The 27,214-nt window shown below is 51.1% G+C and overlaps 1 protein-coding gene across 1 annotated transcript in view; it reads left to right on the forward strand.

Annotated features, from left to right (window-relative positions):
• Positions 1-385: 385 nt before the first annotated feature.
• Chlsn (cholesin) overlaps positions 386-27,214 on the forward strand; it is a 100,927-nt gene continuing 74,098 nt past the window's right edge. The window contains exons 1-2 of the mRNA XM_075974789.1: positions 386-598; positions 3,481-3,610. Of these exons, the coding sequence (XP_075830904.1) occupies positions 3,482-3,610 (129 nt within the window). The 5' untranslated portion in view covers positions 386-598; position 3,481. The remainder of the gene's footprint in view (positions 599-3,480; positions 3,611-27,214) is intronic.

The raw sequence follows: 27,214 nt of genomic DNA on the forward strand, positions 1-27,214 counted from the left end.
CTCACTGGCCCTATTTTGGTTTTTGGAGACAGGAGGATATCATGTATCCTAGGTTGGTCCATAATTCATTTACACATCCCAGGATGACCCCGAGTTTCCGATCCTCCTGCCTTCCTCTCTTTGGTGCTGGGATTATATAGGCATGCTCCCAACAACAGGGTCTCATAAAATTTAGCCTGGATTTGAACTCCCAGCGTAGAGTAGGATGGCCTTGAACTCCTAATCCTTCTGCTTCAGCCTCCCTAGGGGTGGGACAACAGGCGTGCACCTCCAAGCCCGGCAGCCCTCGGATTTACAAGCTTTTACAAGCCGCATTCCACCAGCACCGCCCAGCACCAGCAGCCTGAAATGCGGCGAGCACGTGTCCACGCCACCAGGAGTTGCCCCGGCAACTGCCCGCTCCCTCAGCGCCGAAAGATGACGCCAGTATCTTGAGCCGGGTCTGCTCCCTCCTGTGAGGCGGCGATTGGCTGGCTGGAAGTCCGACGCGGATTCTGTCCAATGTAGAGCGCCACTCTTCTGAGGGCGGAACGGCGCGGAACCTGCAGAGCTGGTGGTGAAAGCGCGTGGCCGAGGCGGGCGAGAGTGGACGCTGCAGGTGCGTGGTCTGCGGGTGCCAGGGGGGTCGGAACTTCTGGGGAGACGGCGTCCTGGTCCCGGCCATGCGTATCTTCCCGGCCCTTGACGTGGATCCTCATAGATCCATTCAGCCACCCACCTACCTACCCACCCCTATGGATACATCCATTCACTCATCCGATATTTGCCTACCCCTCCACCTACTTATCCATCTACTCACCCACCCATTCAACCGCCCATAGACCCATTTATCCATGCATCCAACAGTTCTTCCATTCATCCATCCTTACAAGTTGGGTGTGGTGGTAAATGGTTGTAATCTCAGCATCCCGGAGGCTTAGATAGAATTGCTGACAGCTCCATTCCAACCTTTTCTACCAAATGAGACTCTCATTCAAAAATAAGAATAAGGAGTCTTTGGGTTCTTTTTATGTATTGGTGTCACTCAAGGCGTTGGGACATAACAGGACAGAATAGAAATCCCAGACTTAGGAGCCCAGATTCTAGACTGGAGATCACATATTAGTGGTCTTGGGTACCAAAGAGGCAACTTTAGGGAGTCTATTTCCTTCCTTGACCTTGTTGAGGCATAGTCTTCTGGTTTCTGCTGCCCAGCATGTGCCCCGGGCTTCCTCTGCTTTCACCCCCTCCCATGTCACTGTGGCAGGTGCACACCATGGCATCCAGATTGTTATGTAGATCCTAGGGATCAAACTCAGGTACTCAAGCTTCTGTGGCAGGTGCTGTTACCCACCGAGTCTTCTCCTGGCCCTGTCTTCTTATATTAGTTGCTGCGTGAAGCAGTGTCTCTGGTTCTCATTGTCTCAGTGACTAGTGAAGTTCTTCAGTGTCTGTTCAAGACCTTTGCCCATTCTAAAATTAGTGTGTGTGTGCCTATGTGTATGTGCATGCATGCTTGTATGTGCGGGCATGCCTGTATGTGTGTGCCTGTATATGCATGTGTATGCCTGCATAGTCTTATGTGTGCATGTGTACATGCATGCCTCTGTGTGTGTGCCAGAGGTCAACCTTAGACGGTGTTCCCCATCCACCTTGTATTTTCATAACAGGGTTTCTCACTGGCCTGGAACTCACTCGTTAGGCTAGGCTGGGATGGAATTCAGGTTGTCAGTCTCGGTTGGCAAGTGCCTCTACCTGGTGAGCCATATTGCTGCCCCCCCCATTTCTTTTCTTGTAGAGTGATTGGCAGGCATGCCCTCCATGCTTTCAGTTGTCCTTTTTCTAGCACTGTCCAATTGTTAGAAGCTTTTAACATTTGTTTTGTTATTTTAATTTTTTAAAGAATTGCTTATTAATTGTGTGTGTGTGTGTGTGTGTGTGTGTACCTGAGTGTATGTTTGTGTACCATGCATGTGTAGGGTTCCATGGAGGTCAGAAGAAGAAGCGTCAGATCTCCTGGAACTGGAGTTCTAGGCAGTTGTGAGCCACCATGTGGGTACTGGGAACTGAACCCAGGTCCTCTGCAAGAGTAGTAAGTGCTCTTGACTGCTGAACCAGCTCTCCAGTCCCTTTCTATTCTATTTTTAATTGTGTGTGTGTGCCCAGAGGTGTTGGGTCTGAATCTAGAGTTACAAGCAATTGTGAGCTGCCTGATTGGTACTGGGAACTGAACTTGGGTTTTCTGCACGAGCTCTTAACCACTGAGCGTCTCTCTAATCCAAGACAGAACTTTGTAGTGATGATGTAATCCTGTGTAGTTTTCCTTTGGGTACCTAGTTTCTGGTATTTTATTGGAGAGACCACAGTGTTCTCGGGGCCATCAGCGTTCATCTCTGGAAATTCCGACAGTCTTAGGCCTGGCCTGTTAAAGTGGTGCCTGCCTTTAATTACCACTCCCGGGAGGCAGAGGCGGAAGCAGTTGGATCTCTGTGTGGTCAGGGTCAGCCTGGTCTACATTTTGATACCCTGTCTTTAAAAAAAGAAAGAAAGAAAAGTGGGCTCTTTTACATGGTGGGGTTTGGTTCATCCTGAGGTAGCTCTGTGTGTGTTGTGAGGTTCATACACATCATTTCTCCTGGCTCTCCAGCATCCTCCCCCACTGGGTGAGTAGACTGCTCTTTGAATTGTCTTGGCACCCTTGTTGAAAGTCTCTTGACCCCAAACAAAAAGCAGATGTTTTCTAGAACGACCCTCATTGCCTCAGTTGTGAGTTGCTCTCTCTTAGAACCTTGTGATGCAGAACCATCTTTTCCTTCTTCTTCTCAAATAGACTTCGTGATTAACTTTGTAAGGCTAACTTCCAGGGTGACCGCAGACCTCGCTTCTCTCCGAAGCGGTGTGTAAATATTTGCTGAACTTTTCTTATTTCTTTAACGAGGTAATTGGCTGGCGGCGGCACCCCTATTTTCAGTGTCCCTGTGTCAACAGTCTCTCCTTTTACAATTTCTTATTATACTGCTAATTGAAATTTGTAGCCTCTGGCTTCGAATACTCCTTTTTTTTTAAATGAGGAGGTTTAATTTAAAAAAAAAAAATAGAGAGAGCTTGGAGTTTTCTGATTCTAGAATAGAAATATTCTTTCCATGCACCATAGTCAGTGACAGTCCCTAGTCGGGACAGGATGCCCTGATGCCCACCCCTCTGGGCTGCAGGTTCACTCCAGCTCTGCCTCACAGTTACATGCCTGCAGATTCGTCCTCCGGAGTGTTCACACCTTCTAGATCGCTCCTATTTCTTCCATTATGCTTATTCTCCTCCTTTTTTTCTTCTCTTTCTCTCCTTTTCTTTTTTTGTGCTGTGGCCCTGGTTAGCGTGTTCTAGTGAAGCCTCCTTTTGTGGTATAGTGGGCAGGTATCCTTGCTGCTCTGTTTAACAGCATAACCCTTGTAGCACACGGCCTCTCCCTTCCTACCGTTGACCCACCTGCACTGTCCTTTCCAGGATGGTAAAACATAAGAGAAAAGGTCCCAAGGGGACAGAGAAGAAGAGTAAAAAGCAAAAGATAACATCATCAGAAGAGACACCGCAGGCATCTGACGCCGGGCTGGGCAAGGAGGCAACCAGCCTCAAGGTAAGTGACTCGTGTGGAGCAGCCACACGCAGGCATGCTTAGTGCTTACTGGAGTGGTTAGGAGACAGAAATTTGGCCTCTGTGTGGGTGCCCATGTTTACTACGGACTGTGATGGACCAGCCTGACCAGGGGGAAGGCCTGGGAGAGCAGGGCCTCCTGATGGCACTCTCAGGGAGCTTCTCTCCTTGATGTGTGTGTAGGGTGTGATCCAGGCACTTCTGTCTAAAATCTCAGGTCTAGGGGCTGGGCCGTGGGTCAGTGGTAGAGCACTTGCCTAGCATGTGGGAGACCCTGCCTTTTACCCCAGCACCAGAAAACAACCCGAATCCTTCATATTAATCATGTCTATTACTCATGGTGCCTGTCTAGAGGTCAAAAAGACAGTTTCGGGAGTCAGTTCTCTCCTTCCACAGTGTGGGTTCCAGGAACGGAACTCAGTTTATCAGGTTTGGTTACTGGCCCAAACAATTGACTGTAATACTCACTGAGATAGGGCATGAACAATGTTAAATGTTGTGTGGGTTTGTTTTTCACCCTATAACATGTATCTGCCATGTGTTTGCAGATACATTGAATTGTGTTTTTTTACATTTATTTATGTATTCATGTGTGCACCTTCATGGTGCGTGTGTTAAGATCAGAGGACAACTCATGGAATTCTGTTCTCTTTTTCAACCAATATGGGATTGAACTTGGGTCATCAGTCTTGGCAGCAAGCTCCTTTACCTGCTGAGCCATGTTGCTGGCCACAGATACATATAAATTTTAACCTTTCAAATCTTTTCGTTACCTGTAAAGTTCTGGATATTAAACTTGTTCATTGGTGGTGATTCACTTTTAAAATTAGTTTCTTACTACCCTCCAGACACCATCAGATGCTACTATTCCAGGGTTGTCAGTTAACACGGAATAAGCCCTGGTCAGACGCACATGTGACGGTGTGGCTGGGCTTTGCGGGGACTCTGTTCTCATGTTATGTAGCTCAGGCAAGCCTCAAATGTGCAGTCCCATTGCCTCTGCCCCCTGAGTGCTGGGGTCATAGGTGTGTGATATTAGTCCTGGCAAGACGTCTGTTCCACCGTGCTGGGGATGGAACTCGGGGCCTTTCCCATGCGAGCTGCAGCTCAACGGCACAGCCCCACCTTGGGCTCCCCACCCTTCCTCCTCACACTGTCCACACACTTGCAGGGAACCTAATGTTTGAGAGGGACTGCCTCAGCCTTGTGTTTCTCCCTGTCTCTGTCTCTCTCTCTCTCTGTGAAGAAAGCAGGAAGCGATCTGGGCATGCTTCCTTCGAGTCTTTCTCATGCTGGTTTGATTGACAGCCTGGAGTTTCCAGGAGAGCCACAGGCTGTGTTTGATTTCGTGGTGCCTGCAGGTGTCGGGAGGCAGAGCTCTAGGCTGTTGTGTGGGTCTTTGGAGGAGGCCTGCCTATGAGGCAATGACGTTCTGGTAGCCTAGCTAGCAGAGGACTGACCAACAGAGGTCGTCAGCCACACTCCTGCTGAAAGGAAGTGGGATTCCAGGGTGCGGTCCTCAGCTGGCAGGCACTGTGGCCACTGTGACTTAGGACTGTAGCTTGGGGACTTAGGTCCTTCGATCTCCTCCTCATGTTTCTGGAAGCCAGTCTTGCATACAGAATGAGGCCCTTCTCTGCCTAAGAATGCTGGTGTCTGGATAAAAACATCTCTTCCTTTGGCTCTCATGGGAAATTGTCAGAAGGATGTGTGAGAGATATTTTTTAGAGAGAAAATAGGGCGAGCCGAATCTAAGTGTTCAAGAAGGTTGGGTCGCAAGGCCTGCAGCTCGACAGTCTCATCACCCAGGAGCTCATGGAAAAGTACCATGCTGCTCCAGTCCTGTCCCCCTGTGGCTCCAAATGAACCTCTGGATTCTGCAGCAGGGAAGGAAGAAGCCCCTGTCCTTACTTGGACCACTCCATTCTCCTCCCAGAAGTGTCCATGTGAGGAGCTCCCAGGGCCTGCATAGCCACTTCCCACAGCTCAGCGCTCTGTGCCTGAGCCAGGACCGCCCATGTGTCCCCAAGTGCTGGGAACTTCATTGCCCCTTGGGGAGTGGTTTCCATGGAGCTCAAGTTCCACTTGGGGCTCTGGGCCCCGTGGAGCTGCTGCCTGTTTGGGCCATGGCCCACTGGGTCCTGGTGCCTAGGCCTGGAGTGTGTGGACACCTTGCCCTAGCCCCTGCTTACAACCTCGTCTGACCCTGGGCTGTGGAGAAGTGGGTGGCCTTTGATGCCCTGCATAGGGAGAGAGTTCAAACACCCTACTGGGCATCTTGGAACTGGTTCCTGTTTCCTGACTGCTGGTCTGAGAAGGCTCTGGCCCTGCTGCCTCCCTCTTCCTGGATTCCCACAGGCAGCATATTTGTGGACCTTGATGGGAGCTGGAGTTCACAGCAATTCCCTACGCTTAGATGCCCTGGACCACAGGCGTTTCGTCCTTGTCTGCTGTAGGAAGCGCTTCCTGGAGCCTAAGCCCCAATCTCCGCCTTAGTTCTTCCCAATGGGCCTCTTCCAGAGAGCTGCATTTGCACTCAGGAAGGGTTCGCTGGACCCCAGGCTGGGCCACATTAACTTGCCTGGTACCCATTTGAGCTGGGACAAGCCAGGAGGTGGCTGTGTCGCTGAAGATGCCACCTTCCCTCCCTGCAGTCACATTGTGAACACTGGTGGCAGTAGCTTAGATGTGGAGACCAGACTTCTCTCACCAGAACTGGTCCAGCCAGATGCATAGTGACCAGTCACTTGAGAAAGGAACAAGATCATGCTTGCTTGATTGCTCGCTCGCTTGCTCGCTCTCCTCCCTCTCTCTCTTTCCCTCCTTTCCTCCCTCCCTTCCTTTTTTCCTTCCTTCCTTCCTTTCTGAGATTATGCTGCAGCTAGGGCAAGGGTGATAGTAAAGAGCTTGCTTTGCAGGCATGCGCATTAACCATCTGGGGAGTCTTGACTAAATTTGTTTCCTCTGCCAATTAAAGACTTAAAGGTCAGAAAAAATCTTAGACACAGCAGAACAGCTGCAGGTGACAAACTTTGTTAAAGTGATGGAGATGGAACTCACGAACGCACACACCACAAAGATTATGTGTACAGCTGGCCAGCCGGTGGCATCTGGGTCCCCAGGGGGGCCTTTCTCATCGATGGTGGGTCCTGCCAGGTAGGGCTCAGACTGCAAGGCAGCCATCAGAGCTGCTGGCTTTGTCACAGGGCGGTGGCCCTTTAGAAAGTCACGTGCGTCATGTGGGCATGAAGCCTGTGGTTTCTTAGGAAATCATTCAGAGGAACTTGGGAACTTTATGGTCTGGAAACTGCCCAAATCCCTCTCGGCCATGGTAAGACAGTAACTGGCGGGCTTTGTGACTGGACACTCACCTGTGTGTGGGATATGTGGCGCTAGCCTTCATAACAGTGCCTGGGAGCCATATCACTTGTCTTGAGGGAGTGGCTAGACAGTGGCGAGAAGCCGAATTCCATTGGCTGTGGACTCACTTAGCGTTTGGACTCACGGATCTTAGAGTCTGATTCATCAGTCTGCACACCAGACTGCGTGGGTTCTTCTGGGCTGTGTGCTGTGGGAGGTCCTGTCTCCTGCTCTGCTCCCTGGCTGCCCTGTCATCTGGAATTGTTTTGTCCTCAGCGACCTCAGGCGCCTGCTCTGCATGGTCCCACATGTTTGTTTACCCATGCACCAGGTTTGGACCTTTGGCCCATGTCTAGCTTGGAGTCTTGGGAACATGCTGTGGGCATCAACGTGAGCCTCTGCACTTTAGCTACTCACGAGATTCCACACTAGGGTTGTATCATGTTGTGGGAACCCTGTACCCAGCAGGAGTGGGGCTCTTTGAGTGGCAGCCCCTGCTATAAGTGTTTTAAGTTACAGCCCATCCTGTGGGTGTGCCCTTATCTTGCTGTCTGACTGTTGTATTTTGTTGTTGATTCATACAGTCTCATACAGTGTTAACCTCCCAGGAGCTGGGATTACAGGCATGAGCCACTGTGGCTGGCTGTACCCAAGGTTATTGATGCTCAGCTGAGAAGCACAGCTCTATTTAAAGGACACAGCTTGGCTTGGGTTATAGAGTACTTGCTTAGTGTACACAAAGCCCTGGATTCCATCCTCATCATGGCATAACCAAAGGGGGCCGGTGCAAGCCTGCACTCCTGGTGGCACTCAGGCGGTAGAGGCAGGAGGAACAGAAGACCCAGGCTATTCTTGGCTGTATAGCAAGTTGGAAACCTGGGTTACATAAGACCCTGTCTCAAGGGAGAATCCGTGTCCATGAGTGAGCCCCCGATACCCAGTTAGGGTTATAGTCCAAGTGGTCACCCCTAAATGTGGGCAACACCAAGTGGACTGACCCAGCAGGATGTACTTATGTACACATGTGTGTGATCTGTGTGTGTGACAGCAATAAAGAAAAGGTCGTGAAGCTGAGAGGGCGTGAGGACAGGGAGGAGCTAGGGTCAGGGACGTGTTGGGTGGAAATGATGTAAGTATAGTACTCATGTCTGCAGTTTTGAAAAATAATAACAAATGTTAAAAATAAAGCAAATAAAAAGCAAGCTGTAAGAATATATGTTCTCATACACACACACACACGTATCGTACAAACAAAAAACAACCCAAAAACAGAAAATTCCAAGGGGGGGGAGTAAAACAAACCCAAGAAATCCAAAACAACAGCAACAACAAAAATGCGTGAATTCTCATTGTGATTTAATTAGTGCTTGTGAGCATCTGCACCTTCATCGTCCATTCATAGATTATCTTTGGCTAAGTGTTCAGTTCAGCTTTTTTTTTTTTTTATTTACTTACTTTTTTTGTTTGTTTGTTTTTTCAAGACAGAATTTCTCTGTGTAAAAGTCCTGGCTGTCCTAGAACTCGCTCTGTATCCCTGGCTATCTTTGAACTCTGTAGACCAGGCTGGCCTTGAACTCACTGAGATCTGCCTTCCTCTGCCTCTTGGGTGCTGAGATTAAAGGTGTATGTGTTGAGTATGCTAGAGAAGTATGCTGTGGTGAGCCCCACCCCCAGCTCCTCACTGGGGCCTTCTAGGCAAGTTTTCGGCCACGTGCCTGCTCTAACCACCATAGCTGACTGGTGGCTGCATCTGGCCAGGGACTGTGGTTCGTGTTTCTGAGGTCCCAGGTGCAGAGCCCTCTTAAAGCAGGTATCTTCCTTGTCCATGCCTGTACTCTCTAGCCTGCGCCCAGCTCTGCTATGACAGAGTGCTAATATATAATATAGGCAGTAGGACCTGCCCTATAGGATCCTTGGATCCTTAATTGTGGACAGCTCAGTGATTGCACTTGGAGGAAAGAATGGACCAGCCTGTGTGGGTCAGTAGCAGGAGAAGTCTGACTAGGTCTGTCCTCGCGCGACAGGACTGACTGCTGGCTTGGCGTCGGAAGGAATGAGGGCTGTGTGTCTCTGCAGTGCTGAAGGTTGCCATGGGCACTGCTCTGTCGAGGGCCCCCTGGAAATGCGAGGGCTGAGCGGGGCTTCAAACACTGTCATAGGCAGCACGTGTGCCTGGATGGATGGGACTGAACACCAAGAGGGCGGTTTGTTTAGGGTCCCTGTACTCCTGAGATCAGACACACCATCTCCCTAGCCCACAGGACAGGGCTGCCACCCAGGGCCTCCCTCTTCTGTCTCGCAGAGTGACTGCCAACTCTTCTCCCAGTGGCAGCTCCTGGGTTAAGTGAGTACAAACCAAGATAAAGGAAAAGGAATCCTGTCTGGAAACCCGGGGGAGCCTGGCGCAGTGTTTGAGTTCTGGTGGAGGCCAAGGACGGGCGTGTGCCGGTATGTCATAGACTGATGATGATGTTTGGGGCATGCGAGGGAAGAGCTGGCTCAGGAAGCTAGTGTCTGTGTAACCGTCTGCCATTGCCTTCACACCTTGGAGCTGGCCCAACCTAGGATAACTTGGGTCATTGCCCATGGGCAGAAGTGACAGTTGAAAAACTGTGTAACTCCTGTGTTGGGACCTGTCATGCCATCCCAGGCAGTGACATGGGGGCAGGGAGGATGGTGCCACCAAGGTCTTGCCCTCCTCTTCCCTAAAAAGATATCGCCCACTCCCCCAGATACTGGTAGATTCTTAGGGAGCTGCAAAACTTCACAGAAGGCAGTCCCAAGTACCCCTTACCCAGTTTCCTGCGGTGGTAGCTGATGCCCTGTGTTGGGGCCCACAGAGACCAAGCCTGGGTGAGACCGGCAGCCTGCAGAGCTTGCTCGGGCTTCAGGAGTTTGGTGTGCCTCCTGTATTTCTGTGAGCGTGTTCCTGTGCAGTCCTTGAGCACATGCTGATGCCCATAGCACTAGTCAGGATATAGCCGGTCCCCACAGGCTTCACTCGCCTATGGAGCCAGGGGCTTCTGGGATCCTTGCCTGTGGAGCTGGGGCTTCTGGGATCCCTGCCTATGGAGCCAGGGGCTTCTGGGATCCTTGCCTATAGAGCCAGGGCTTCTGGGATCCCTGCCTATGGAGCCAGGGGCTTCTGGGATCCTTGCCTATAGAGCTGGGGCTTCTGGGATCCTTGCCTACAGAGCCAGGGCTTCTGGGATCCTTGTCTACAGAGCCAGGGCTTCTGGGATCCTTGTCTACAGAGCCAGGGGCTTCTGGGATCCTTGCCTACGGAGCTGGGGCTTCTGGGATCCTTGTCTATGGAGCCAGGGGCTTCTGGGATCCTTGTCTACAGAGCCAGGGCTTCTGGGATCCTTGTCTACAGAGCCAGGGGCTTCTGGGATCCTTGTCTACAGAGCCAGGGCTTCTGGGATCCTTGTCTACAGAGCCAGGGCTTCTAAGATCCTTGACTACAGAGCCAGGGCTTCTGGCATCCTTGCTTTTGTGACAAAAACTGACATAAGTGTTTGCGATCACAGGTTTTTGTTTCTGTGGAGTCAGTGCCAGGGTGTGGTTGCTGGGTTGCACAGCGCAAGTGTATTTAGTTTTTAGGAGAACGCTGTTCTCCCTAGTGGCTGTGTGACCCCCCAGACCTGTGAACGAGTAAGATGGATTTCTCTGCCTGCAACATCCCCCTTTTCTGTTTTAGCTGTGGGAATCATGGAGTTTGTCTTTTTTTAAGATGGGGACTCACTGCTGGCCTAGTACCCACAGTTCTCCCCTCCCTTCCTCCCGAGTGTTGGGGTCAAAGGCGTGTATCACCAGACCTGGTTTGTGTAGTGCAGGCAAGGGAACCTGGGACCTCGAGCCGACTAGGCAGCCATTTCACCAGCTAGGCCATCTCCGGCCCTGGTTAATGTTTGTGCCCTGTCTCATCTGTCTATGAGTCACCTTTATCTCTTTCTCCTGGAGCTTTTTGCAGTGGCCATCCTGCTGCCCCACTAGTCCCACTCAGAGTGAGTAGTCAGTCACTTCACCGGCCTCTGCCCAGGTTCAAGTACCTCTCTGTTTCTTTCCCCCAGCCTGGGGTCAGGTCTATGGAGGAGGAGCTGGTGGCCGGCCAGCTGTCCTCACTGCCAATGGAAACCTGACAGTTCTCACTCTGCTCCAGAGAAAACAGGACCTGCTCCCCATCCCCAGGCCAGCTGTGTTCCCAAAGTGCCCGCTGCTCCAGCGTCTGCCTCGGTCAGCCAAGGTGATGTTTGTGTGCTGGGCTTCCTCGTGCCTGATAGAGAATAACTCAGTGAACGTAATTGGAAATGTTTGTTGTTTTTCCTGAGTTGCACACGATCGATGTAAAAAAAATTAGCAAATACAGAAAACTGCACAGGAAAAGCCACAAGCAGTTCTGTCTTCCCAGGGTGCTGAAGTTCTGGATGTCCCCAGGGCGTCTCCCTATTCTGAAGTTCTGGAGTTTGCAGTGCCTTGGTGTCCTCCCAACGGTGCTGGAGAGCATGAACCACACACCAGCCTGGGCACTGTGTGCATACCTTTGTATTTCTGCTTTTCAGTGATAGGGAATCCCATTTCCACTTTGCTTCCCTCCCTCCTCTCTCCAGCCTTCTATTATTATTGTTATTATCTTTGTTGTTATTATTATTATTTTGTTTGGTTGATTTTGAGACAGGTTCTCACTATGTAGCTCTGACTGGGTTGGATCTCCATGTGTAGATCAGGCTGGCCTGGAAATTCACAGAGATCAGCCTGGATTTGCCTCCTGAGTGCTGGGACCAAAGATGTGCCAGTGTAGCTAACCAGCAAGCTTTGGGTGATTGGCCAAACTGGCCGGCCAACAAATCCTAGGGCTCCTTCTGTCCCCACCTCTCCAGTGCTGGGGCTACAGATCTATGCACAGCTGCACATGGATTTTGTTTTTAACTTGAGTGCTTGGGATCTGAACTCAGGTCCTCGTTCTTGTATAACAGGTGCTTTCATAGCTAACCTGTCTTCCCAACTCCCTTCCTCTCAGATTTTCAGACAGGGTTTTGTTCTGTAGCTCAGGCTGGCCTGGAATTCGTGATCCTCCTGTCTCAGTCTCCTGAGTGAAGGGATGGCAGGTGTGACCTCTACTGCCAGTCTTGTCTTCGGGGTGTGCATCACCGGACGCAGATGTGCAGAATCCGAGCGTCTTTCCAGCCCAGAGCTATTGACGACTTAGAGCAGGAAGTCACTCATGTAGACTTAGGATCCCAGGGCTATCTCAGGTTTTGGTACTGGTGCCAGACTTGTCCCACCTCCACTATGTGAGAAGGCCCAGTTATGAAGTTTTTTGTGGGCAAGTGGCATTTATGGAAGCCCATGGTAAAAAAACACATCCCACAGCAGGAAGGGAACTGTCCTGAAAGCCAGCAGCAGGCGAGGCAGAGGACAGAGGTGATGAGCCCAGTCACAGAACATCCCAGTGACTTTAAATTGGATGGCCCATCACACCCGCACACTCGGAATGAAGCGGTAGGATTCAGAAGGAGGAGTGGGGCTGCAGAGATGGCATAGTTAGTTAATGCCATGATTGCTGCCCGAACCATGAGGGACCGAGTCGTGGCCCCCAGAACCCGTGTACAATGCTGGGCACATGGAGCAGGTGAGAGGGATCAGCAGGTTCAGGCCCCCGCCCTGCCAGTTTGGTTTCAGATCTCACATAAAGATGGAAAAAGTTTCAGGTAGGGGAGCCTGGCGAGCAAGGACGCTGAGAAAGGGAGGGAGGCATGCTGCCTGCGGCTCATCAGAGGGTGTCCCGTGGGTCCCTGGGTCCCGACACCTGGCCTCTAGGAGAAAAGCGGTGTGGGGTGGTCCAGCTTTCAAATGGAGGAGGTGCTGGTGAGAAAAGGCCACAGGGCAGGCGTGGGCATGCTCTCAACTCATGGGCTCTCAGCAGACAGAGGGGAAGTGTGCAGGATGAGGTTGTAGCTCTAGTTAGGCAGGCAGTGTGCAGTGGGGAAAGGGGATGGTTCCTAGAAGATTTGGGTCTCTGGGAGTTGGGAACTAATAAAGTGTTTTTTCCACATCCTGAAGCCAGACAAAAAGCGATGAAAAAGAAAATCGCTGTGTCTTCCTACCCGGGAATTCCACAGATCATTCTGTGGAAAGAGAATGATGTCAGAGGCCTTGGCATGGAGTGAAGCTCCTTCACCGGGCAGTGCTGGCGAGCAGCAATGGTCGCAAAAGTCTGCTGTGCCCAGGGCGATTGCTCAAAGATGGTCTGCTGCAGTTCGCTGCTGAAAGGGTTCAATCCTACCCTGCTCAAGGCCCATGAGGTCTGGGGAAGAAAGCCTCGCTGAGTATGCTGAGTATCGCGTCCCTGCATTGGGGAGCGATTACTCGTTCTTGTCTGTGTTAGTGTGTGTGTGCACTCACGTGTGTGAACGCAGGTGTGCTGCTGCCTTGGTGCACGTGTGGAGGTCAGAGGCCAACCTTGGTGTGGGCCTTGCTCTTCAGTTTCTGAGGCAGGTCTTCTTGTTCACTACTATGAACAATACCAGACTAGCTGGCCTGTCAGCTTCCAGGGGCATCTTGTTTCCACTTCCCGTCTCACTGCCCGAGGGCAGGGTTTACAGACGGGTGCTGCTGTGTCTACCTCCTTACGTGTGTTCTGGGGATCCAGACTCAGGTCCTTAGGCTTGTGTGGCAAGAGCTTTACCTGCTGAACCTGTTTTTCTTTTTTCTTTTTGGTTTTTCGAGACAGGATTTCTCTGTAGCTTTGGAGCCTGTCCTGGAACTCCCTTTGTAGACCAGGCTGGCCTCGAACTCACAGAGATCCGCCTGCCTCTGCCTCCCGAGTGCTGGGATTAAAGGCGTGCGCTACCACCGCCTGGCTTGAACCTGTTTTTCCATTTCGTTTTTGAGGCGGTCTCACAGAGCCAAGGCTGACCTTGAACTCCTGACTCTTCTGCTACCTCCTCACAACTACTGAATGCCTGGGTTTGTTGGCTTGGTTTGTGGGCTTCTGGGAACTCTGTCCTGTGGACTGTCAGGTTTTTCTTACCCAGTTTCTGCTGGGCTGGGCACAGAACCGGGGCCCGCTGATGTTCTTCAAGCACTTTACCAACTGAGTCCAGTTCCAACCTAGCAATATTCTTAAAATTTCAAAATAAAACGAGCTGGGTGGTGGTGGTGCACACCTTTTATCCCAGTACTTGGGAGGCAGAGGCAAGCAGATCTCTGTGAGTTCAAGACAAGCTTAGTCTACAGAGTGAGTTCCAGGACAGGCTCCAAAGCGACATAGAGAAATCCTGTCTCAAAAAAACAAAAACAAAAAACAAAAAAACCACACACACATATATAACGAACCCATTATGAAAATGCCAAAAACATGGAAATGTTTGGCAAGAAAAATGTTTTTACGTTTTATCATTTTTGTCATTTTCTCCTCTGTTTTTGTTTTTTTATTTTTATTTTTTATTTTTATTTTATTTTTTTGTTTTTTCGAGACAGGGTTTCTCTGTGGTTTTGGAGCCTGCCCTGGAACTAGCTCTTGTAGACCAGGCTGGTCTCGAACTCACAGAGATCCGCCTGCCTCTGCCTCCAAAGTGCTGGGATTAAAGGCGTGCGCCACCACTGCCCGGCTTCTCCTCTGTTTTTAAGACGTGGCTGGTTATGGGCTTCATACTGAGCTCTGCCACAGTGACTTTGTCTGTGATCAGAACTCAGGTGTTTTTTTTGTTACTGTTGTTTTTAAGTTTTTGAAGATTTTTTTAATGTGTTGAAGTTTGCCTTCATGTGCCTGTGCTCTCAGTGTGTGCAGTGCCTAGAGCAGCCAGAAGAAGGCTTCGGGTTCCCTGGAAATGGATAGATGTATACTGCCTTGTGGGTGCTGGTACTTGAGGCTAGGTCCTCTGCAACCAGGCTCTTGACTGCTGAGAGTCAAGGGGAGAGCCTGCCCTTGAACCCTGCTGGTGTGCTTGAGACTTGAGTGTGTGTATTAGTTACTTATCTCTGTTCGTTCACAGAATACCTAGTGAAGGTGAAAGCAACTCAAGGGAGGGAGGATTTGAATGCAAGGGTGCAGTCCATCATGGTAGGTGAGACAGAGCAGCCGCAGCGCAGCGTGACTGCCGCTGACGTTAGATACACAGGAAGCGGAGTGGGGGTGCTGGTGCCCGGTTCAGTTCAGGACCTCAGTCCATGGGACAGTGCTGCACAAAGTCTCTACCTTCCTCAAGTAACCCGCTTTAGAAACTTCTCTTCAGTCATATTCCTAGGTGACCCTGTATGCGGTCAAGTTGACAAGGTTAATTAATGGTCAAAGCAAGAAGGGCTGAGGTGACATCAAGATACTTGAATCAGCAGCTGTATCCTGAAGTGTCTTGTTTACAGAAGCCCAGGTGCTTCACATCCTGGTTCTGAAGCAGCCCAGGTGGCCTGGCCAATGACTTCAGCTTTCATGTAGGGCAACCTGTCCCTAGGTTTCATCTAGCCTGAATTTCAGAGGCCCGCTTTTCCTCTTGGCTCTGGGTGGATATGCCATGAAATCACTGTCATAAAGGCCTGTTGGACGTTTGGGGTTTTTTCTGTTTCTGCTTTTCTGCGGTCTCACACCCTATCCCTATGGTTCAGTTTGCAGGGTGCCCAGACTCCATTTGCAGTGAGTCCATACCCCTTTCCCAGTTCTGCCCTGTCCTGTGCCACGTGGGTCTAACACTTTTCTTCCATAGATTGCACACGCTAATAGAATAGGAAATCTCCTGTGTAGGGTGGTCCTGCTGGGTGGTTTCAGCTTCTTGATGGCTCTGACTCTCTCAGGTCAGGGCTAAAGCTAGCAGGAGCTGAGCCCAGGTCTGTGGGGAAGCCCTGAAGCTCAGAGGCAGTGCGGGGCAGCACCGTTCTTCACACAGGGTGCTCCAGGAAGCTTTCGTGTTTGGAGACTCAAATACCACGACGAGGGGCGCAGGCTTGCATGTTTGTACAGTCATTTCAAAATTATTCTTGTAACGGCATGGAAAGATTTCCCAGGGTGGAGCGTCCACAGCTGGGAAAACAGTTGTGGCTTTGAAGACATTTTCCCAGGAACTGAGCGCGCATCTCCTGCTGTTCAGAGCACGGATTGCCTGGCCGCGTCTGGCTTTGCTTGCTTAGCTCCAGGAATGGCTAATGGCAAGCAAGGTCCGTGGGTGCCCTGTTGGGAGCTTCTAGCCACCTGATGAGGGCTGCTCTCCATTGCCCAGTTGCCATGACAGCATGGCAGGTGCTTGTCTGAGTAGAACTGGGGACCAGGATCACCTGAGAGACCCCTGACTGAGTCATGGGCAAGGCGTGGGCATCAGGACCCCTGGAGGCTTCCTGAGACGCTGACCTCCATGGTGGATGGGCTGTCTTTCAGTGTCCCCTGGTGACAGGTGCTGTCCTAGTCGCTTGCTTCCTTGCTGTGATGAAATCCACCACAAACGCAGTGTGAGGGAAGAGGGCCGTTTGGCTCATGGCCGAGTCTAGCCCATCGTGGCAGGGAAGGCATGGAGGAGGAATATGAGGCGGCTGGTCACGTCGCATCCTAGTCAGGAAGCAGAGAAATGAATGTTTTTCTACTTCTTATTCCATCCAGGATGCCAGCCCTTGGGACGGTGCCACTCACATTTGGTGTAGATCTCCCACCTCAACCCATTCTAGAAGTTTCCTCATAGACATGCTCAGAGGTTCATCTCTTACATGAGTCTAAGTCCTGACAAGACGATAGTGTTCGCTGTCACCCTGAATATAGTCAAGGCTGGTTAGGTCTTGTCCTAAGTATCTCATTTTAATCCCTTGGGCCTTGGGCAAGAGCCCTCCGTGCCCATGCTCAGGATAGCTGGGCACCCTTGTGGCGGGCCCTGTGGCCTTGTGATAGGTTCAGGCCATTCCACTGACTCCTGGACTCTTAAGAGGGAGCAAGGAGATGACGGCACAAGAGTAGTCACAGGTGACACTGAGATCCCCAAGGCCGGTGCCCTCAGAGGGTCTCTTCTCACGGTGTGGGACCACCAGCCTTGCTTCGTGGACTGTGCTAGGACCTGCACCTTCTGCCTTACGGCACTGCCACCCCCGACCCTGGCGTGCTGTCCTGGCCCTTGGGAGTGCACCCGTACTTACTCTGTAGGAGGATAAGCCTCGGTGTTTCCATGTCCCACCTCTGAAGTGAAGTCAGTAGGGACCCAAGTTAGGTATCAGGCAGGTCCTGTGAGGCGTCGTGCGTGGAAGGCAGAGTGCAGTGTGTGCTGACCAGATCCTGAAGTTCCACATACAGGAATGGCGGGTCCTTGGGTGCACAGTATGCATCAGATGTCCAAGGCCAGGAACTGGTCAGGGAGATATGGAAACTTGTTAATCCAAAGCTTCTAGAGTTTTCCTTCTAGCTTTAACTGTTCTGCCTGGGTACTGAGGTGGCTTCTCCTCCAGGGCCCCCGGTAGTGTTGAGCGGTGGTTGCAGCACTCAGCAGCAGAGGTGGCACTGTCTGCGGTTTCAGCTCATACAGGTCTTGGTGTTAGGACCTGCAGTGACGGGGCTTACAGAGCCCTTGGGTTTTAGGATTGGAACTGTCAGCACAAGGCTTGGCAGCTCTCTAGGACCCCTTCAGCCACTGGGGCCTGAGGTATCTCGTCCTCAGCTCTGTCCAGCATTCATTGTCTTCACCATTGCTCCTCTCTCTGAAGCTCTTTGGCCTCTTGACGTCACTACTATGGTCCTTTCTTTGTGTTGCCAGCCTAGCCCATTCTCCTAAGGATGAAGAAAACACTCTGGATAGAAAGAAGCCTTCCCCAGCCTAAGGCTGTACCACCAAAGGCTTTTGGGTATGACCCAGAGTGAGCCCAGCAGCCTACTTATATAGCCAGAGAAGGGCTCTGCACCAGTCATAGTAAACCTTCATACAAATGGAAGCCTGTTTCCACCAATTCCAGGCTTTCACTGAGCCACCTGGCACGGACACCCCCTGCCTGGGTAGGAAAGACTGTCAGGCCATTGGGAGTTCCCTGAAAGCTGGCAGAGGCTGTTTGCAACAGTGGTGGTGTCTGGTGGTCGTGGTGGTGGTGGCGGTGGCGTCTGGTAGGCAGTTCTTCTCTAGAGGGAATCAGGATACCAGGGAAGGGACAACAGTTGTCGAATAACCACCCTAACTAACTTTAAAGAAAAAAATGAAGGCCGGGAGATGACTTACTCTGGAGGATACTTGCTATGCAAGCCTGAGGACCTATTTTCAGTCCCTAGCACCCACAAAAAAATGCCAGGTATGGTGGTATTTGCCTGGAACCCCAGGTCTGGGGAGACAAGATAGGAGAATCCCTGGATGGCATTCACTGGCCTTCTAGTTATGCTGAATTGGTAAGCTCCAGGTCCAGAGACCCTGTCTCAAAATAATAAGGTGGAGTCCCGTGAGAGACCCTGTGTAAAAAAATAAAGTGGAGGGTGATTGAGGAAACCCACAACTGATTTCTGATTTCTGACTTTCTCTCTCTCTCTCTCTCTCTCTCTCTCTCTCTCTCTCTCTCTCTACTGAAAAGGTTGAAAAGGTACCCACATTGAAGACTACTTATTGACATCAGCAGTAAAGACGTGTGAACCATGTTCAGCTCCCCCCCCCCCCAGAGAGGCTGGGTCCTCCGCCCTGCCCCCATCTCCTGTGCTGAGCAGTACATGTGCATTTGTTGTTATTAAATTAGGTCAGAAGTGAAAATGTCTGACAGGCTCGTGTCTGGGGAAGACGAGCTTGACCTGGTCCAGGATCCAGCCTGTGCTGTGAACTTGGGACTTGAAGTGTGACTGAGGGGTGGTTTATGATGACAGCTGTCCCAGGCAGATGCTCCAAGACCGTGCTCTTTGTTTCTTTTTAATTTATTCAATGTTATTTGTGTGTATGCGTGTGTATGCGTGCACACGCATGTGTACATGCCACAGCAAACATGATCAATGGATAACTCCTCCGACCATAACAGGGTCCTAGAGGTCGAACTCGGGTTGTTGGGCTTGTGTGTCAAGCACCTTTACCCGCCAGCCCATCTTGGTGTCCCCAAAGTGCATTTTGTTATTTTGTTGGGTGGTGGCATGTCGTTCTGTTACCATGGCACTGATGCTGCTGAGATCTATTTTCTTGTGGTCACATTGCCGGATTGTGCATGTATGTGTGTGTCTGTGTGTGTGTGTGCATGTGTGTAGGGCCTGTGTCTGTGAGGTGCACGAATGTGTCTACATATATGTTGTGTGTGTGTTTGTGTTGTGTATATGCCTGTGTGTCATGTTGTGTCTGTATCTCTCTGTGTGTGTATACTTGGAGTTTTCCTTTTTTAATTTTTTTTATTTAATAACTTTTCTTTCATTTATGTACCAAGCAGTTTCCCCTCCTTCTGCCCCTCCCCTTTCTCATTTACTCCACCCCCATCCCCATCTACTCCTCCATCTCCATTCAGAAAGGGGCAGGCCTCCCATGGGCTTGCACAAAGCATGGCTCCTGACAGAAATCCACCAGGAAGCCAACCCCCTCCCTGGTTTGGGGTGGCCCTTCCTGTACCAGCAGTCAGGCTTGGTTTTTACCACGCACGTAATCAGTGCACAGATGGTCGCCGCGTGAAGGTAAACTGCTGGCTGAGGTATTTGAAATGTGTGTCCCTTTGGCAGCCACAGAGGCACATGTCCCAGTGACCAGTGATATCAGCACCTCTCTCTCTCCATACCTTTATGAGTACTTAAGAGTGCGTGTGTGTTGAGGGGAGTGTTGAGGCCAAAGGTCAGCACTAGCTGTCGCTCCTTATGTGCTGTCCTTGTTTTTTAGGACAGGGTATCTCAGTGGATCTGCCTGTCTCTGCCTTCCCCGTGCTAGACTTACAAGTATGCACTGTCACGTCAAGCGTTTTTTAATTATGTGGGTGCCACGGAATGAACTCTGGGCCTCATGCTTGCAAAGCAAGCACTTGACCCGACTGAGCCATCTCTTGCTCTCGGCATCCTTTTCTGTGGAATGGTGTCTCACCTCCTGTGGAGGAGGACGCAAGTCAGCCAGGCTAGATCTGAGGGTGCCATGTGGGGTGTGGGTGTCATGTGGTGTGTGGGTATGCATGTCATGTGTGCGTGTATGTGTGCATGTGGTGTGTGGGTGTCATGTGTGTGTGCATGTGTATGTGTGTGTGTGTGCATGTGGTGTGTGTGTGTGCGTGTGGAGTGTGTGTGTGTGTGTGTGTGCGTGTGGTGTGTGGGTGTCATGTGTGTGTACATGTGGAGTGTGGGTGTGCATGTGTATGTGTGTGTGTGTGCATGTGGTGTGTGTGTGTGCGTGTGGAGTGTGTGTGTGTGTGGAGTGTGGGTGTCGTATGTGAACATGTGGAATGTGGGTGTACATGTGTATGTGTGTGGGTGTCGTGTGTGTGTGCATATGGTGTGTGTGTGTGCATGTGGAGTGTGTGTGTGTGCATGTGGAGTCTGGGTGTGTGGATGTGCATGTAGCATGTGGGTGCCATGCATGTGGAGTGTGGGTGCCATGTGGGGTGTGTGCATGTGGGGGTGTGTGCGTCCCTCCTGGCCCAAGGCCAGCTGCGTCCTGCTGTGCTAGGCTTCTGCCCACTGACGTCTAGTACTGGCCTCATGAGGCAGTTCTGTGTCCTGGCTGCCCCTTGGGTCCTTATGTGGCTGTTTCAGTCCTGGTCCCCTCCAGCGCACGTCGCCAGCATGTCTGAAAGGGAACATGGGTTTGTAATGAGGGACAGAAGCTGGCGGTGTTTCATACATATAAATTGAGTTTTCCTTTCCGTTCATATTTTGTCAGAAATCTAATATGTGGTATTTTCTGCCCTTCCTCAAGAAAGACAGCCATCGACACAGTATTGTACTGTTACTTTGTTCAGACATGAGATTGCTGGGTGGAACTTTTTAATTTTTTTTCTTTAATTTAATAGAACCGGGGCTGGGGATATGACTCAGCTGGTAGTGCCCTTGCCCCGAGTTCCTTCCCCAGCACTGCACAAACCAGGCTTGGGTGTGCATGCCTGTTGTCCCAGCACTGGGGAGGTGGAGGCAGGAGGATCAGGAGTTCATGGCCATCCTTGGATAAGTGAGCTTGGGGTTAATTAACATGGTCTTCAAAAGAAAGAGAGAAAGGGACACCCATAGTGGAGCCCATGTATCAACACTTGAGACCAGCTCTCCTTCAAAAACAGAGGAGGAAACAGAACTTTCAGACACCAAGTTGGGGGAGGTGGTGTCCTTGTCCCCGTGCCCCACAGGACAGCCCTGACTGGAGGGAGACCCACCGGCTTTTGCCGGGAGCCTAGCTGCTGTGCATGGTGAGCATGCACAGTCCACAGGGCGCTGCGCAGTCCACAGGGTGCTGCGCAGTCCACAGGGCGCTCTGCCCGCCTGGGCGGATGCCCGGTTGCACCTGGTAGCGTTCTTACTTTGGTCAAGTTCCAAGGGGCAGAAGGTAGGTTATCTCATGATAATCTAGGGTAGGAAATTCACTGTTGAATTTGTTTTTCAGTTGCTGGTTGTGTTCTCAGCTTGTCCTCACTGTGACAAAGTACTGGAGAGAAACAGTTTAAATGGGTGGGGGTAGGTGGGGAAGGGTGTTGCATCTCAGGGTTTCAGACTTTTCAGTCTGGGGTCAGCTGGAATTGTGTAGCAATTTCCTGCAAGTAGAAACATTGTATCCTAGAGGGTGAGCTTCAGTGTAGAAGCCAGACTGCAACCTTGGGTGTCTGCCTCAATTGCTCTCTTCCTTACTATTAAGATTTTATTTTTAGGGCAAGGTGGTGCACGCCTTTAATACCAGCACTTGGGAGGCAGAGGCAGGTGGATCTCTGTGAGTTCAAGGCCATCCTAGTCTACAAAGTAAGTTCCAGGACAGCCCGAGCTGTAACACAGAGAAACCCTAGCTTGGGAGTGAGGGGAAGAATTTTATTTTTAATTTTTAGTTTGGACATGTGTGCGCGTGCGTGTGTCTGCATGTGTGCGCGTGTGCTCACACGTGAGTATGGTGTCTGAGGAGGCTAGACTGATCTCTGGAGTTTGAGTTACAGATGGTTATGAGCTACCCACTGTGGATCCTGTGAACTAACCTTGGTTCTTCGGCAGTAGCAGTAGATACGCTCACCTTCGGAGCCATCTCACCAGACCCTCCACATTAATTCCTTAATTTGAGACGGAGTCTTCCCCTGAACCTGCAGCTCATGGTTTGGCTGCACTCTGATCAGCAAGCTCCGTGGATCTTCCCATCTCCACTCCCCAGTGCTAGGATTGCATGCGCATGCCACCACACTTAGCTGTTTTTATGGCTGCTGGGCATCCCAGCCAGGTGCTCATGCTCACATCTCGCCAGACTCAATCAAATGTATTGATTTATTTTTTTTGAGAAGCAGAGTCTCTCATTGAACCTTCAGTTCACAGATTCAGCTAGACTGATTGGCCAGTGAACTAAGAAATCCTCCTGTTTTCCAGCTTTCCAGCCCTGGGATCACAGGTACATGCCAACACACTGGCTGGGGACATAGGTGCTGGGCATCCCAGCCCAGGCTTCATGTTTTCCTGGCAACAATGGCTTTACTGTCTGGGCTATCTCCCCAGTTTTCTCTTATGTGCTTTTTGTATTGTTTTGTTTTTAACTTCTTAACATTTGCTTTATTTTATTGTATATTATTATTATCATTATTTTTTTCTTTTTGAGACAGGGTTTGTCTGTGTAGCTCTGGCTGTCCTGGAACTTACTCTGTAGGCCAGACTGGCCTCGAACTCACAGAGACCTTCCTGCCTCTGCCTCTTGAGTGCTGGGATTAAAGATGTACCACCACTGCCTGGCTTTGTTTTATTTTTACATTTATACTCTCATTACAGTACATCCCGACCATAGCTGCCCCTCTCTCTCCTCCTCACAGTCCCTTCCCCGCCTCCCCTATCCCCCAGATCTACTGCTCCTGTTTGCTTTCAGAAAAGAGCAGGCCTTTCAGTGATACTAAACACAGCATGAAAAGATGCAATAACACTAGGCGCAAACCTCATAGTCTTATGGGTTTTGAAGGGGGAATTGTCTGCCCAGAGTAGAGGGGAAGCAGGAAGCCCAGTGTTTGTTGGCATTTGTGGACAGGCTGCTGGGAGCTTGGCAGGAGGCTTCAGTTCTGTGTTACTGTGATGATAGTGTCACCTTAGGGATGGCAGCACAGGATGCTGAAGGAAGTCTGTGGACCCACACTCCTTTAAGGCTGTGCAGCATAAGGGATGCTGAGGCTGGCGTGGGAGCTAGTTGTTAGGTAACTCAGAGTGGAACATGGCCTCTTCTTCCCTCCTGCTCTCCACAAGCCCCCTCACTTTCTCCCTCCTCAAGCCACTGCTTCTTTCCCCAACTACTTTCAGGTAAGAGAGAGCTGCTATCGTCTCTCCCATAAAGGTTCCAGACCTGTCCGATGTTACTGGAATCACGTGTCTTCCTTCAGAAGGCAGAGGTGTGGAAGGTGGGCGCTTTGAAATCCCTTTGGTTTTTCTGAAGAAGTTAGACCCTGGTGTGTGGGCAGGGACAGTGGTGTAAGGTGGGGGCCTCAGTCTCTGAGCTCAGCATCAGTTCGAGCATAGCCATTGAGTTGGTGCTGGAGCAGAAATGACACAGGTAGACCAGCTACCCCCACCCCTCACTCTAAAATACCCCCTTTTGTGAAGCCAGCCTAGCCAAGGACAGAGCTGTGTTTGACCAGGGCCATCCCATGCATTGCCTCTGGGGAGGGCTTGTAAACAGCACAGCTTGGCTTCAATTGTATGTGAATGTCTATTAAGCTGCTTTCTAAATCTTAGACTCGCTGTTGTTGTATGCAGCTCCAGGTCATTCATTCTCATCTGCTGTTCTATTACTTTTGAGTCAGTAGATAGCTGGCGATTACTCTTATTGTGTGTGTCCTGCCACAGGTTTCTGCCTGGGATGTTTCCTTGTGGGGTCACAGAGTCCTATTGCTGTGATTCCTTCCTCTGCTAGATTAGCCAGGGGAGTGAGCTAGCACTGCAGGGTTCCCATTTGACTCAGTGGCCATCAAAGGGTCCTCCTTGCCACCTTTGTCCTTTCCAAAAGGAAATGCAAAGGGAGAGCAGAAACGGTCAGGGGACAAACTAGAAGTCATTCATAGAGAAGTCGCCTTCTGCTAGAAACTCCAGGTGGCCAGGTGCAGCCCACGGGGGGGTGGGGGTGGGGATCTCGGAGACTGTGCTGTCAGGATGGGGCTGGCAGGAGCTATTGTGGGAGGAGCTCACACCACTTTACTGTTCCCAAAACTGGGGTTGTGTGAGTTCACGTTGCTGTAGCAGCAGAATGCAGGATGTGCCGTTGCCTTGACAACGCCTCTGAGGTTAGCCAGGCTCTTTAACCGGCTCCTGTGTGTGAATAGCACTTCATCATGGGTCTGCCTGTCTGTATGTATGTGTTTTTTTGTGTGTTCCTGAGTGCATGTGTATAGGTTTGTGCCTGTGTGTGTCCACGCCAAACAAATGTCTCTGTGTACCGATATGTGTGTGCCTGTGCATGTGCGTGCATGTGCATGCACACATGTTGTTAGGGGGCTGGAGGGCGGTAGTGGGACCCTGCTTACACCTGTACTTGGGTCGACAGCTCTGGACATGTGGTGTGGACACCCCCACCCCTCCTTCGCTGCTTCTAGCTTGCTTTCGGAAATCCACCTGGATTTACACGGCCACCTGGGTTCTGTGCCTTTAAGGAGTTTGTGTGCGTGCTGCCCACCTGCTGATGGGGGTGTCTGCCTTTTTAGAGGCTACCATGCTTGAACCAAGGGTACTTCCTAGCTAGTTACATCCTGGAGAGGTGTTTTCATGAAACAAAGTCTCCGGCTCGTAGTTGTGGATTCAGCCAGCTTTAGCCACTGCTGGCATGAGAGGGAGGCAGCCTCTGTTTCTCTCTCCATTTCGGAAGGTTGTTGTTTCTGTGTTAGCAAGGGATGCTGGGTTCCTGAAGCCGGGACATCCTGTGCATGCAGTGTCCATTGCTTTCCTTTGACATCACTTCCCTGGGGTAGCCTGACAAACCTTTGGGGACCACAGCCATAGCTTCTGTTCCTGTTGCTGTTGGAAGGAGCTGCTGGAGCCTGGAGGACAAGTCGCCTGTGCACCCTTTGAGTGGGTGCCCCCTGAAGTGGCTTCATGCAGGCTCTGGGCTGGGATTGTCCTAACACATGTCACCACACACTGTCAAGATGCTAAGACTGCAGGGGGAAGACAGATCCCATGTGGGAGGACAGGGAGGAGGCCCAGGCTGTGGGAGAGAGAGGAGGAGGGCCTGGGCTTTGCTTGCCACTTTATTGTGCATTCTCTCTTGGGACACATTAGTTCTCGGCGGAGCCAGCTCCCCGGGCATACAGCTGGGACCATTCCAGAACCCACAGCTGATTTCTTGTGATAAGTTTCAGGTTGATCCCACCCCAGGGTAGGACACAGATAGGTTTGGGTGCCTTTTTTGTTCGTGTTCCTGAGACATTCAAATGGGCCCCCACCCACTGCACAATGGCAGCAGGCAGATTAGCCCAGCGGATGACGTCTTCCTGCTACCACCAGTTCGGATGTGTGAGAATACTGAGCTGCAGTGTGTGAATGAGCATCCCTCACTCTGTGCGTGCGTGCGTGCGTGTGTGTGTGTGTGTGTGTGTGCCCGCGTGCATGTGTGCATCTTGAACAGACCTAGAAGCTGGAAGAGGGAGCCTGTGATAGGCCTTTAGGCTTTCTGCTCCGAGCAAGTTGCCCTGGCTGCCCAGCAGTTCTGTTGGTAGCGAGTGGTGGAGGGTTCAGGTCCAGCTCTGCGGAGCCTTTTGCTCTTGTTTCTCAGCACTCCTGAACCTTCTGCCCAGGACTCATTCTCAGAGGACATGCCAACCACGGGGCTGAAACTCTCTCCTCTAGGCTATTAATCTGTGCCCATGATCAAGATGCAGTAGAAAAATGTCTTCTCAGAGTGAGGGAGGCTTGGGTGTGATGCAGTTTCCATGATGCCCCGCCTCTTTTCCTCATCGTTTTTGTCTCGCTTCTCCAGTGCTTGCTTACAAGTGCAGGCAGGCCACCATTCCTGGCTTCTTAAGTGGGTGGTAGGGATTGAACTCAGGACCTTGAGCTTGCAAGGCAAGCACTTCATCAGCTGAGCCATCTCCCTAGTCCCCAAGACCTTGGGTTTTTTTTGAGATAGCTCTTGCAATGTAGCCCAGGTTGACTTCAAACTTGCAGTCCTCCTGCTTCAGCCTCCCATGCGGCACCACTCCTGGCCTGCTTGGTGCAGAAGGCCGAAGCCAGAGAGCACAAGTGTCTGCCCTTCGCTGGTCTGAGAGGAAAGGCTAGTATTCCTGTGTGTGTGGTTTGTTCCATTTCCTCTTGTTTTTGGCCATTCCCAGGGGTGCTGATCGCTGCTCTCAGTGGTCGATTGATGCGTCTCTTCCTGCTCAGTGTTCTGAGTGTATTTTCCCCATGGAAGTGTCAGCCTTGCTGAGTAGGTAATGTGGCTGGTTCCTTGATGCTGCTGTTATCAGAGCAGTGACTGGGCTGTCAGCCCTGGCCTGCTGGGTTGGCTGAGCCAATGTACTCAGGTGTAGGGGCTCCCTGCAGACTCTGCCCCTCCCCCCACCCCAGGACAGAGAACTGGCCTTCACCTCTGTGAGTGAATGCCGAGAATGGCTGCCCACGTTCCACTTTAATTTCGCTGAGGCTCTTTCCCCTGTTTTTAATTGAAAAGCCTATGGAAAGGCACCCCAGATAATTAGTTTCCCACTGTGAAAGAGAAAATAAAGCTGGAATTACCAGGCAGTAAGTGAGAAGAGAAAACTTTAATTAGGAGCTTCCCAGTAAATGCTGGAGGATGCTTCGAGGATTCCAGATGGCTTAAAGCTGCCCTCGTTCAGAACACACTGTGCAACTGCTAATGGCAAGTGCCGGCGGTGTAGGGTGCCTCCCCTCCGTGGGGAAGGAGTAGCGGGGCCGGGCAGAGAGTGGGGTGGCTCCTCGGAGGAGGACAGATCCACGAAGGAGAGTTCAGCCTAGAGCCACGCACTAACCAAGGTATCCCCTCCCTTCTCATCCTGTCCAGTCCCACTGCCTCCCCCCTCCCCCCCAGTCCTGGGTAAGACATGTGCGTGATGCTTGGCTTTTGACATGGATGCTGTGATTTGAACTCAGACCTCGTGTTTGGGCGGCAGCATTTTTACCCACTGAGCCTTCTCCCCAGTGCTAATTTGAATATATCCATGAGCGCTGAGGCTGCG

The sequence above is a fragment of the Microtus pennsylvanicus genome, chromosome 1 (genome assembly GCF_037038515.1).
Source record: "Microtus pennsylvanicus isolate mMicPen1 chromosome 1, mMicPen1.hap1, whole genome shotgun sequence".
NCBI classification, from domain to species: Eukaryota; Metazoa; Chordata; class Mammalia; order Rodentia; family Cricetidae; genus Microtus; species Microtus pennsylvanicus.